The 12,128-nt window shown below is 34.4% G+C and overlaps 3 protein-coding genes across 3 annotated transcripts; 2 read left to right on the top strand and 1 right to left on the bottom strand.

Moving 5' to 3' along the window:
• Window positions 1–225: 225 nt before the first annotated feature.
• Window positions 226–3,567, bottom strand: LOC149930908 (uncharacterized). The gene is made up of 9 exons (XM_090159222.1): window positions 3,448–3,567; window positions 3,185–3,233; window positions 2,206–3,067; window positions 1,743–1,928; window positions 1,474–1,666; window positions 1,300–1,408; window positions 1,097–1,230; window positions 465–890; window positions 226–393 (listed from the first exon to the last, which is right to left on the bottom strand). Exons 3-8 carry the CDS (start codon window positions 3,040–3,042, stop codon window positions 466–468), a joined length of 1,884 nt encoding a protein of 627 aa, XP_090015348.1. The 5' UTR covers window positions 3,043–3,067; window positions 3,185–3,233; window positions 3,448–3,567; the 3' UTR covers window positions 226–393; window position 465.
• A 3,890-nt stretch (window positions 3,568–7,457) lies between these two features.
• Window positions 7,458–9,428, top strand: LOC149930907 (uncharacterized). The gene is made up of 4 exons (XM_090158355.1): window positions 7,458–8,065; window positions 8,118–8,815; window positions 9,093–9,278; window positions 9,355–9,428. The coding sequence occupies exons 2-3, from the start codon at window positions 8,510–8,512 to the stop codon at window positions 9,210–9,212; spliced, it is 426 nt and encodes a 141-aa protein (XP_090014481.1). The 5' UTR covers window positions 7,458–8,065; window positions 8,118–8,509; the 3' UTR covers window positions 9,213–9,278; window positions 9,355–9,428.
• On the top strand, window positions 9,222–10,820 carry LOC149930906 (uncharacterized). Its single transcript, XM_090157977.1, has 6 exons — window positions 9,222–9,278; window positions 9,355–9,547; window positions 9,613–9,721; window positions 9,791–9,924; window positions 10,127–10,552; window positions 10,624–10,820. The coding sequence occupies exons 1-5, from the start codon at window positions 9,222–9,224 to the stop codon at window positions 10,549–10,551; spliced, it is 918 nt and encodes a 305-aa protein (XP_090014103.1). The 3' UTR covers window position 10,552; window positions 10,624–10,820.
• Window positions 10,821–12,128: the final 1,308 nt, after the last annotated feature.

The raw sequence follows: 12,128 nt of genomic DNA, 5'->3' as shown, positions 1-12,128 counted from the left end.
TTAAATATTTGGATGGTATACAGTATTTGATCAAATATTATTTGACATGGTCCCTGTAAAAAAAAGTATTTGCACATCCCTATTTAAAGGAAATTTGTTTATATCGATAACAGAAAATCAAATGATTGAGTAAATTGCAAAAAGATAATTTATTAAAAATGTGAAATATGAAGTTCATATATTTACATTGACTAGTTATTAAAACAATTTTTAAAAAGGTTTTAGGAATGAACATAATATTGAAAACGTTATAATAGCACTAGATTTTTTAAAAACAATATTTAAAATAAAACAATTATCCATATTTAAAAATTATTTGTCTATAAAAAAAATCCATCCAAAAGAAAGCTATTTTCATAATACTGGAACATGAATTGGTTGAGGCGGATTCATCTGAAATATTTGACATTAATTACAGAAAATGTCCGATATGCAAGAAAAATGCGTTAAATTCGATAACCAACCTTAGGTAAAAACAATTTGAAATTCTTCCATGATTTGACCGCAGACTGGACAACGAAGAGATAGAGGATCTTCTCGTCGCGCAGCTTGATCCGCAAGTTCCTCGGCGCATTCTTGACAACAGCAGAAATGACGGCATGGCATGGCCATGCGACTTCGTGGGACAGCCCAACAAATGATGCAGGTCAAAACTTGAAGATTGGCTGCGCCTTCTACTTGAACCTCTTGAACGGGAGCATAATTCAAAGGAGGGAGGATCGGTGCCGGAAAATATTGTCCATAATCATCTGCGGGAATTTGAAAATCTTCTTCGTCGTCGTCGTCCTGGATGTTTGCGGCTTGAGGGTCTGCGGCGAGAGCTGGTCCAGCTAGAATCTGAACGGGAACCGGCGCTGGAAGCACGAAGAAAATATTTGGCGCTGCATCATCTAGAAATAATTCAAACTATTTATTATCGGCCAAATACTGTTGGTATACAAAGTTCGTTTCCTGTATATTATACTAGATGGCGCTATAAGCTAATATCTACTAGATGGCGCCACTGACTGATATAGTCTTAAACTAAACTTCACCAATTTTTTTTTTTTTTCTTGTTGTTATAATTCAATATATACATTTAAGTATATCTGCGTACCATTTTCTTGAGGTATGTCTGGGTCGGGAATCACAAAATGTTGCCCAGGCTCTATCCTGTGTTTGACTCTATCCATAAAATCTCCGATAGTTAAATTTCCATTACCATAACGTTCAGATAATCTCATAATTGCTCTAAAAAACAAAATAACAATTGAATTAGCAGAAAGAAATTACTTAAAAATATAGATGAAAGCAACTAACTTGTTGTTATGGAGATATTTTTTGTTACGCCCACAACGAATGACTTGGTCCTGTTCTACCCCCAAAGGATAGTCCCTTTGTTCCCTATCTTCTACCATTCTCAGTTTGTCTAAAAAGAACTTTAATAATTATAAAAAGAGAGAAAAAAGGGTAAAAAATCGCTTCTCTACTTACCAAGGTACAGGTAAATATTTGGATGTTTGGTTGGCAGACTTCGATTAAACTGAGAGTTAAACGACTCTGTGTCGTTGTTCGTTCTTTTGGTGCGACCGTAGACAGAGACTCTATCGGCACCAACTACGTCCAACCAATATTGCTGAATATAATCAGCTAAAGCGTTCAAACTTCCAGTTTCGACGTTTGAATACTGCGATAAATAAAAACTTTGATTATTAAAGACGAAAAAAGATGTAAAATATTTAAACTATATTAAATTTACTAACCTGAAGCAATGAAAGTTCAGCAATTTTACCCCTTATGTGATCAAGCCCGTGGGACATGTCGTCAGCTTTAAGAAGTGGCAATATCATGATGAGTTTCATGATACCGCGAGCATCTTGACGATCCTGATCTCTTTCTTCATACATTGCCAAAAGTGTTGGCCTCTTCTGCATTTTGCGGTATATAGCCTATTTGTATCAAAACGGAAATTATCAGACGACGATTTAATTTAGAACTTAAATAATGAATTTATTTAAATTCATGCTAAAATAAACACTGCAACGCGCCTGGAAAGCCTAATGGATTCTAAAGGCTGGTGGTGATCAAAGATCGTTACTTATTGGCGAAAAATTTAAATATATAATCTTTATCTTCGGCGGTATGGTAAATTCAGAAAATATTTTACAATCATCTTCAACAATTATATCGTCATAAGTTATAGCTAGAAATAAATTATTCAAATACCTGCGCAAAATGGAACCAGCATCCAGATATACGAGCTTGTGGGAAATGATTGGACAAGCTCTCTTGTAGTCCCATCTCGAAATCCGTCATAACTTCCTCCGGCTGCAGTTGTGGAAATTCCAGACAAATCCAGTTGAACAGTTCATCATAGGCAGCTTTGGTTTTCCTGGTGAGAAGGGCAAAGACAAATGGGAACGCATATTCGCCGGCTTGAAAGTGAACGGTAACCAGTTGCTTGAAAAGAGCTGGCACAGAAAACGTTCCGTCAACGAAAATGGACTTCATGGCGTTCACCTTCGTAGTCATGAAGTGCGAGACGAAGACGAGACTATTAGAACCTGGAAGAAAAGCTCTGAAAAAAGGATTATTTCTTGTGTCCACGCTGAAACGAAAACCAGGTTCGATAGCCAGTGCGTCGGCGAGCTCGCGGACTGTGCCTGGAACTGGAGGAAAACTCTGAGCCCTGGCTCTAGACATTGTGGATCTCACGCTGTAGAAAGCCGTATCCCTGACATCGAAACGCAGACGGGCTTCGTCAAAAAGCTCCCGGAGCCCTCGGATGTTGTTGGCGGCTGCGTCGTTTCTGCATCGTTCTCTGAACTCGATATCCCTGATAGCCTTGACTGGAGGTGCATGATTGTGATCTGCGTTTTTTCCTTCTCCAGGGACCAGTACGTCGCTACCGCTTCGCAAAACTTTCCTGCAAGGACACTTAGTCTTTCTATAATCATAGCACTTCAAAAACGTATTACCTTTACTCTCCCTCTCTTTTACGTAAAGAAATTCATCTTGCAAATAAACTACGGTATTTGATCTTAAACCAGGCAAGATTCTCATGGTGGAAGTATCTAAAATGAATTTACTACGAAATATAAGTTAGTTTACTTTTTATTTACCAATGAAGTTTGGAAAACCAATTGAATTCCAACTAATTAGGCTGAAAAGGGAATCGTTAAAATATATTTGACAAAAACGTTACCACGCCGAGCTTTCCAAAACCAAGCTCGTTATTTCGTCGATTAATGAAGCTGAAAGGATATTAAACAAAAAAAGCTATACTACTAAGCTTAATTAGACCGAAAGCCAAAACCCGCAAAACCTGTGGAAACACAATACCTGGAAAATAATTAGGAAATATAATGATATTATAATGAAATTAATATTTTCACAGATTATTAATTATTTTATTATTTATTTATTTATTAGTTATTTTGTAAAATACGTTAAAACACTTGGTTTTACCACCGAGTTCCAAAACGAGAGTCTTCCCTAACGAAGTCGAGTATTGAAAATCCGTAGAACTGAAAAGACAGTTTAAAAAAATGTATATATATATATTAAACAAGTTAATGTCACCACCACAATCGCTGAATGCCAAAATGCTAATTTAAAAAAAAGACAACAATTTGACCGTAGCACAGTCTAACTTTTCGAGAGGAATTTTCCGAGAGAATAATTTTGGTCACTCCAAATTTGGGTTTGAACCTTAACTTGTCCGCGTGATATGACGTCAAGTTCGAAATTCACTCCCATTGGAGGGAACGAAAAAGATGACCGCTGCATATAGTCGTTACCCCTCTGAAGTGGGCCAGTGGCTGGCTCTTCCCAACAAAGACTATATACGTTTCGTTTGTACGCCAGTCTACGTAGCAAAGGGTGTATATAGTCTTTGCTTGCCAATTATCCCGCTTGGATTTGACATTTGACATTGGGAAATTTCTCCGTGCTTCTAGAGAATGGGGACTTCTCTTCAAAGTATCCCGCGCTAAAAGCCCGAAAAAGAACGGTGGAGTTCGTAGGAAGAGTCGTAAATCATCATTCGAAGAATGGAAAGGGGGACTTTCGTTTATTGTCTATGGTTGAAGGTTAAACTCGATGTTTCTAAGAAACCCAGTAGCTCAAATTTGGTTTAAAATTTCAGAAAGTGGGAAAAAGCGCCGATATTATATTAAAAACAAATACACACAATTTTTCTATTTTCAAAGAAATAACTATATTTAACACATTGGGTACAAAACTAAGATAATACGAAAAACCTTTATTACACACAAATATTTCGAAAAACAACGCAATTAAATCTATTGAAGGAAAAAATCATTGTTCATTTCAGAGGGAGGATTAGCGTGAGAAGAATAAATTGTAATTATAATCATAAGTAACATAATACCCCTAAGTATGACACTTGTAGCCTTGCTCATGCATTTTGGATTACTACATCCTTTCTTCACTAACGATAAATCAGAAAAACGACTAGAAACTTTGTAACCCTTCCGGGTTACAAATTTGCTAGTCGTTTTTCTGATTGGGATTTAATTTTTTTTTATTGGTAAATAAAATGGCCGTTATGGTAGACGGCTTATTAGGCCTAACTCTATCGGAAAGTTATACCTAAATACTAAATATTAATTATATTATTAGGGTCATTTTCAAAGTTTGAACTGAATAAAATATTTTTATTGCGTAATTAGCAATTGTAAAAGTTATTCCAGAAGTTTGAAAAAGGTTAATTCTTACATTTTAATTTATTTTTATTTTGATCACAGCGGACAAAACCAGGCATTCATCCAGGTACAAAATACAAGTTTTTCAAATAATAGTCAAAATCTGGAAGAAATTGTAATACAATATTCGTAAACTAAATCTGAAAACTTTTTACATTAAAAACGAAACAAGCTGAAGGTTTTTTAACGTCTACAGTATTTGGTGCACAACATTGATAAACATCAATGAGATTGATCTTCTCAATATACTACACTAGTGATCCACAAATTTCGAGTTGTTGGTGAATTTTTAATATAATACCATTTGCCCGATATAAAGATTTAATATTGTTGGGGAAAATACATACAATTTCGTTAATTTCTTCCGTTGTTAACGTTTCCGTGGTGAAAACGAAATTCTATCAAAGTAATCGGGCGTGAGTTATTTAAATCACGCTAAAGTTAGGTAGAACCTCAAGAAAAAGACCACCTCCAAAATTAATAAATTTTAATCTAAGCATATTCTTACCTATAGAAGGTCCCTCTTGTATTTAATGTTAGTAAAGCAATTATTTATTTAAAAACATTTTTTTTTAAATTGTCCAATTTTCACATTTTATTTGCTAATCTTCATTCGGCCACCTTGAAAATTCACAACAATTTAATTTAAGTATCTTCTTACGTATAGAAAGGTCGCTCTTAAATTTAGTATTGGTGACAAAAGTATTTCTACCTAACCTTTAAAAAAAATGGCCATATTTCACTTTTTTGGCTAGTCTTCGGAGTAGGAGCTCATTAGGGAGCTAATTAAATTAGAGTAATTAAATAAAAAAACTTTCAAAATTATATAATATAATAAATTAAATATAATTATTAAATTATAAACTAGAGCCGCTGGAGTAAAATGGACACCAAATTCCGATTCAACAGACTCTTTTAGCTCAGGTTTAAAAACCTTTACGAAAAATTTCTTCAAAATGCACGAAATTTAAAAAAAAAATTATAATAATAGTCTGCTTAACTCCAGGGAGCTTGGTATTTAAGGTAAATAAACAAAAAAAAATGTTGGTCTAAATCCATTAATATCGAGTAACAATTACGTTTGATGATTAAAAAAAACATGATTTAAATTAGCGTGATTTAAATAACTCACGCCCGATTACATTGATAGAATTTCGTTTTCACCACGGAAACGTTAACAACGGAAGAAATTAACGAAATTGTATGTATTTTCCCCAACAATATTAAATCTTTATATCGGGCAAATGGTATTATATTAGAAATTCACCAACAACTCGAAATTTGTGGATCACTAGTGTAGTATATTGAGAAGATCAATCTCATTGATGTTTATCAATGTTGTGCACCAAATACTGTAGACGTTAAAAAACCTTCAGCTTGTTACGTTTTTAATGTAAAAAGGTTTCTCATTTAGTTTACGAATATTTTATTACAATTTCTTCCAGATTTTTACTATTATTTGAATATACTTGTATTTTGTACCTGGATGAATGCCTGGTTTTGTCCGCTGTGACAAAATAAAAATGAATTAAAATGTAAGAATTAACCTTTTTCAAACTTCTGGAATAACTTTTACAATTGCTAATTACGCAATAACAATATTTTATTCAGTTCAAACTTTGAAAATGACCCTAATAATATAATTAATATTTAGTATTTAGGTATAACTTTCCGATAGAGTTAGGCCTAATAAGCCGTCTACCATAACGGCCATTTTATTTCATACATTTCGTACCTCATAATATTTTGTAGCGCTATATGATGGGCTAAATTTGAACTCTGACCAATAAATTCGATGACCAATAAAAAAAATTAAATCCCAAAGAGTATTAATCTTCCGGGTTACAAAGTTGCTAGTCGTTTTTCTGATTTATCATTAGTGAAGAAAGGATGTGTAATCCAAAATGCATGAGCAAGGCTACAAGTGTCATACTTAAAGAATTATGTTACTTATGATTCTAATAACAATTTATTCTTCTCACGCTAATCCTCCCTCTGAAATGAACAATGATTTTTTCCTTCAATAGATTTAATTGCGTTGTTTTTCGAAATATTTGTGTGTAATAAAGGTTTTTCGTATTATCTTAGTTTTGTACAGAATGTGTTAAATATAGTTATTTCTTTGAAAATAGAAAAATTGTGTGTATTTGTTTTTAATATAATATCGGCGCTTTTTCCCACTTTCTTAAATTTTAAACCAAATTTGAGGTACTGGGTTTCTTGGAAACAACGACATTGACCTTCAACCATTGACAATAAAAGCTCATCCCTGCCCGAAAGTCTCCGGTCGCATTCTTCAATTGATAATTTATGACTTTTTCCGTACGTTTTCGGGCTTTTAGCGCGGTATACTTTGAAGTCCCCATTCTCCCGAAGCACGGAGAAATTTCCCAATGTCATATCCAAGCGGGATAATTGGCAAGCAAGGACTATATACACCCTTCGCTACGTAGACTGGCGTACAAACGAAACTTATATAGTCTTTGTTGGGAAGAGCCAGCCACTGCAGAGGGGTAAAGACTATATGTAGCGGTCATCTTTTTCGTTCCCTTCAATGGGAGTGAATTTACAGCTTGACGTCATATCACGCGGACAAGTTAAGGTTCAAACCAAAATTTGGAGTGACCAAAATTATTCTCTCGGAGAATTCCTCTCGAAAAGTTAGACCAAGGACAGTTTCCTTGGTTAGACTGTGCTACGGTCAAATTGTTGCTTTTTTTTAAAATTAGCATTTTGGCATTCAGCGATTGTGGTGGTGACATTAACTTGTTTAATATATATATATACATTTTTTTAAACTGTCTTTTCAGTTCTACGGATTTTCAATACTCGACTTCGTTAGGGAAGACTCTCGTTTTGGAACTCGGTGGTAAAACCAAGTGTTTTAACGTATTTTACAAAATAACTAATAAATAAATAAATAATAAAATAATTAATAATCTGTGAAAATATTAATTTCATTATAATATCATTATATTTCCTAATTATTTTCCAGGTATTGTGTTTCCACAGGTTTTGCGGGTTTTGGCTTTCGGTCTAATTAAGCTTAGTAGTATAGCTTTTTTTGTTTAATATCCTTTCAGCTTCATTAATCGACGAAATAACGAGCTTGGTTTTGGAAAGCTCGGCGTGGTAACGTTTTTGTCAAATATATTTTAACGATTCCCTTTTCAGCCTAATTAGTTGGAATTCAATTGGTTTTCCAAACTTCATTGGTAAATAAAAAGTAAACTAACTTATATTTCGTAGTAAATTCATTTTAGATACTTCCACCATGAGAATCTTGCCTGGTTTAAGATCAAATACCGTAGTTTATTTGCAAGATGAATTTCTTTACGTAAAAGAGAGGGAGAGTAAAGGTAATACGTTTTTGAAGTGCTATGATTATAGAAAGACTAAGTGTCCTTGCAGGAAAGTTTTGCGAAGCGGTAGCGACGTACTGGTCCCTGGAGAAGGAAAAAACGCAGATCACAATCATGCACCTCCAGTCAAGGCTATCAGGGATATCGAGTTCAGAGAACGATGCAGAAACGACGCAGCCGCCAACAACAACCGAGGGCTCCGGGAGCTTTTTGACGAAGCCCGTCTGCGTTTCGATGTCAGGGATACGGCTTTCTACAGCGTGAGATCCACAATGTCTAGAGCCAGGGCTCAGTTTTCCTCCAGTTCCAGGCACAGTCCGCGAGCTCGCCGACGCACTGGCTATCGAACCTGGTTTTCGTTTCAGCGTGGACACAAGAAATAATCCTTTTTTCAGAGCTTTTCTTCCAGGTTCTAATAGTCTCGTCTTCGTCTCGCACTTCATGACTACGAAGGTGAACGCCATGAAGTCCATTTTCGTTGACGGAACGTTTTCTGTGCCAGCTCTTTTCAAGCAACTGGTTACCGTTCACTTTCAAGCCGGCGAATATGCGTTCCCATTTGTCTTTGCCCTTCTCACCAGGAAAACCAAAGCTGCCTATGATGAACTGTTCAACTGGATTTGTCTGGAATTTCCACAACTGCAGCCGGAGGAAGTTATGACGGATTTCGAGATGGGACTACAAGAGAGCTTGTCCAATCATTTCCCACAAGCTCGTATATCTGGATGCTGGTTCCATTTTGCGCAGGTATTTGAATAATTTATTTCTAGCTATAACTTATGACGATATAATTGTTGAAGATGATTGTAAAATATTTTCTGAATTTACCATACCGCCGAAGATAAAGATTATATATTTAAATTTTTCGCCAATAAGTAACGATCTTTGATCACCACCAGCCTTTAGAATCCATTAGGCTTTCCAGGCGCGTTGCAGTGTTTATTTTAGCATGAATTTAAATAAATTCATTATTTAAGTTCTAAATTAAATCGTCGTCTGATAATTTCCGTTTTGATACAAATAGGCTATATACCGCAAAATGCAGAAGAGGCCAACACTTTTGGCAATGTATGAAGAAAGAGATCAGGATCGTCAAGATGCTCGCGGTATCATGAAACTCATCATGATATTGCCACTTCTTTAAGCTGACGACATGTCCCACGGGCTTGATCACATAAGGGGTAAAATTGCTGAACTTTCATTGCTTCAGGTTAGTAAATTTAATATAGTTTAAATATTTTACATCTTTTTTCGTCTTTAATAAACAAAGTTTTTATTTATCGCAGTATTCAAACGTCGAAACTGGAAGTTTGAACGCTTTAGCTGATTATATTCAGCAATATTGGTTGGACGTAGTTGGTGTCGATAGAGTCTCTGTCTACGGTCGCACCAAAAGAACGAACAACGACACAGAGTCGTTTAACTCTCAGTTTAATCGAAGTCTGCCAACCAAACATCCAAATATTTACCTGTACCTTGGTAAGTAGAGAAGCGATTTTTTACCCTTTTTTCTCTCTTTTTATAATTATTAAAGTTCTTTTTAGACAAACTGAGAATGGTAGAAGATAGGGAACAAAGGGACTGTCCTTTGGGGGTAGAACAGGACCAAGTCATTCGTTGTGGGCGTAACAAAAAATATCTCCATAACAACAAGTTAGTTGCTTTCATCTATATTTTTAAGTAATTTCTTTCTGCTAATTCAATTGTTATTTTGTTTTTTAGAGCAATTATGAGATTATCTGAACGTTATGGTAATGGAAATTTAACTATCGGAGATTTTATGGATAGAGTCAAACACAGGATAGAGCCTGGGCAACATTTTGTGATTCCCGACCCAGACATACCTCAAGAAAATGGTACGCAGATATACTTAAATGTATATATTGAATTATAACAACAAGAAAAAAAAAATAGGTGAAGTTTAGTTTAAGACTATATCAGTCAGTGGCGCCATCTAGTAGATATTAGCTTATAGCGCCATCTAGTATAATATACAGGAAACGAACTTTGTATACCAACAGTATTTGGCCGATAATAAATAGTTTGAATTATTTCTAGATGATGCAGCGCCAAATATTTTCTTCGTGCTTCCAGCGCCGGTTCCCGTTCAGATTCTAGCTGGACCAGCTCTCGCCGCAGACCCTCAAGCCGCAAACATCCAGGACGACGACGACGAAGAAGATTTTCAAATTCCCGCAGATGATTATGGACAATATTTTCCGGCACCGATCCTCCCTCCTTTGAATTATGCTCCCGTTCAAGAGGTTCAAGTAGAAGGCGCAGCCAATCTTCAAGTTTTGACCTGCATCATTTGTTGGGCTGTCCCACGAAGTCGCATGGCCATGCCATGCCGTCATTTCTGCTGTTGTCAAGAATGCGCCGAGGAACTTGCGGATCAAGCTGCGCGACGAGAAGATCCTCTATCTCTTCGTTGTCCAGTCTGCGGTCAAATCATGGAAGAATTTCAAATTGTTTTTACCTAAGGTTGGTTATCGAATTTAACGCATTTTTCTTGCATATCGGACATTTTCTGTAATTAATGTCAAATATTTCAGATGAATCCGCCTCAACCAATTCATGTTCCAGTATTATGAAAATAGCTTTCTTTTGGATGGATTTTTTTTATAGACAAATAATTTTTAAATATGGATAATTGTTTTATTTTAAATATTGTTTTTAAAAAATCTAGTGCTATTATAACATTTTCAATATTATGTTCATTCCTAAAACCTTTTTAAAAATTGTTTTAATAACTAGTCAATGTAAATATATGAATTTCATATTTCACATTTTTAATAAATTATCTTTTTGCAATTTACTCAATCATTTGATTTTCTGTTATCGATATAAACAAATTTCCTTTAAATAGGGATGTGCAAATACTTTTTTTTACAGGGACCATGTCAAATAATATTTGATCAAATACTGTATACCATCCAAATATTTAATACTATATCAAATAATTTGTTCATTTGGTTCTCAAAGTGTCTAATAATTTTCAAACCAAATATGCATATTATTTAATTATTGAAATTAAGCCAAAAAATTAAGGGACAATTTATTTTTATATTGATATTTGAGGAGGTAGGACCGCGATGGAATACCAAGGGCTTCCAATTTTGAAAAAGTCTCTGACTATTTTAAAAATGCGTCTCATTACGGTCATCAGTCATTGTTTAAATGTTCAATGTCAATAGGGATTGGTCACTGGGACAATGTCTGAGGCCTACAACAAGTTTAAATTAGTAAAATAACTTAACCTCCATTGCATTCCTCTTCGCTCGAAATTTCTGCGGGAATTGAAGCGACATCTCGAACTCCAGTAGTAATTTTTTATTATTGCTCAATTGATTGTATATACTGTATATATTCTTGTATGTGTTCATTATTACACATTTTATTCTGTATCTCTTTCATACTAGCGTGATGGGCATTGCCTTTTGCTAGTTTCAATAAACTTTAGAACTTTAGAACTCATTTATATTTGAACAATAAGTCAAGTACTCAAGGAGTCTTTCTTAATAATCAATTAATCAAACTAATCAGCTATTTATAAGTATTAAGTGACAATAAAGTCTAATAAAAATTGAATTTTAAATTGTTTCTTACCATACAGTGGAAGTTGTTCAAGTTGAAAGTTTAATCCAAGTCTTTATCTTGAACTTTTCTAATTAACTTAAGTCTCAAACTATTTAAATAAAACCATTTAAACCGGCATTATTAATGCTGGTTTAACATAAATAATTTTAAATAATTATGAATCTAACCATGAATTTATTCATGATCTAACTAAAACCAAAGCTAAAACTAGTTAAAAAAACATATACTCTTTATTGCAAACGAAACCTATGCCGTGTCGCCGTCTGGTTGAAAGCAAATATATAATTTGGATGCTTTCCGAATAATTTAACTCAAGTTTAAAAATTTTGGAAATCACACTCTTTTGGTTTAAATAAGAAGTTAATTACCAATTTAAAAAAACATACACACATTTCGATGAAAATTAAAAATTATCTAATAACAAATCAAATAAATTTCGTGTTTGCAACAGTAGGATCTC

The sequence above is a fragment of the Leiobunum rupestre genome, chromosome 9 (genome assembly GCF_980474605.1).
Source record: "Leiobunum rupestre chromosome 9, qqLeiRupe1.1.hap1, whole genome shotgun sequence".
In the NCBI taxonomy this organism is placed as follows: domain Eukaryota; kingdom Metazoa; phylum Arthropoda; class Arachnida; order Opiliones; family Sclerosomatidae; genus Leiobunum; species Leiobunum rupestre.
Note: the sequence above shows the minus strand (reverse complement) of the source record. Positions and strands in the feature narration are given on the sequence as shown.

What these genes read in the sequence shown, in the direction of transcription:
- LOC149930906 (XM_090157977.1), top strand. Translation starts at nt 9,222, where the DNA reads ATGTCCCACGGGCTTGATCACATAAGGGGTAAAATTGCTGAACTTTCA. An exon ending in CTGAACTTTCATTGCTTCAG is followed by an intron (nt 9,279 to 9,354) that starts GTTAGTAAATTT and finishes TATTTATCGCAG; the next exon opens with TATTCAAACGTCGAAACTGG. An exon ending in AAATATTTACCTGTACCTTG is followed by an intron (nt 9,548 to 9,612) that starts GTAAGTAGAGAA and finishes AGTTCTTTTTAG; the next exon opens with ACAAACTGAGAATGGTAGAA.
- LOC149930908 (XM_090159222.1), bottom strand. Translation starts at nt 3,042, where the DNA reads ATGAGAATCTTGCCTGGTTTAAGATCAAATACCGTAGTTTATTTGCAA. An exon ending in CTGAACTTTCATTGCTTCAG is followed by an intron (nt 1,667 to 1,742) that starts GTTAGTAAATTT and finishes TATTTATCGCAG; the next exon opens with TATTCAAACGTCGAAACTGG. An exon ending in AAATATCTCCATAACAACAA is followed by an intron (nt 1,231 to 1,299) that starts GTTAGTTGCTTT and finishes TTTGTTTTTTAG; the next exon opens with AGCAATTATGAGATTATCTG.
- LOC149930907 (XM_090158355.1), top strand. Translation starts at nt 8,510, where the DNA reads ATGACTACGAAGGTGAACGCCATGAAGTCCATTTTCGTTGACGGAACG. An exon ending in GCTGGTTCCATTTTGCGCAG is followed by an intron (nt 8,816 to 9,092) that starts GTATTTGAATAA and finishes TGATACAAATAG; the next exon opens with GCTATATACCGCAAAATGCA.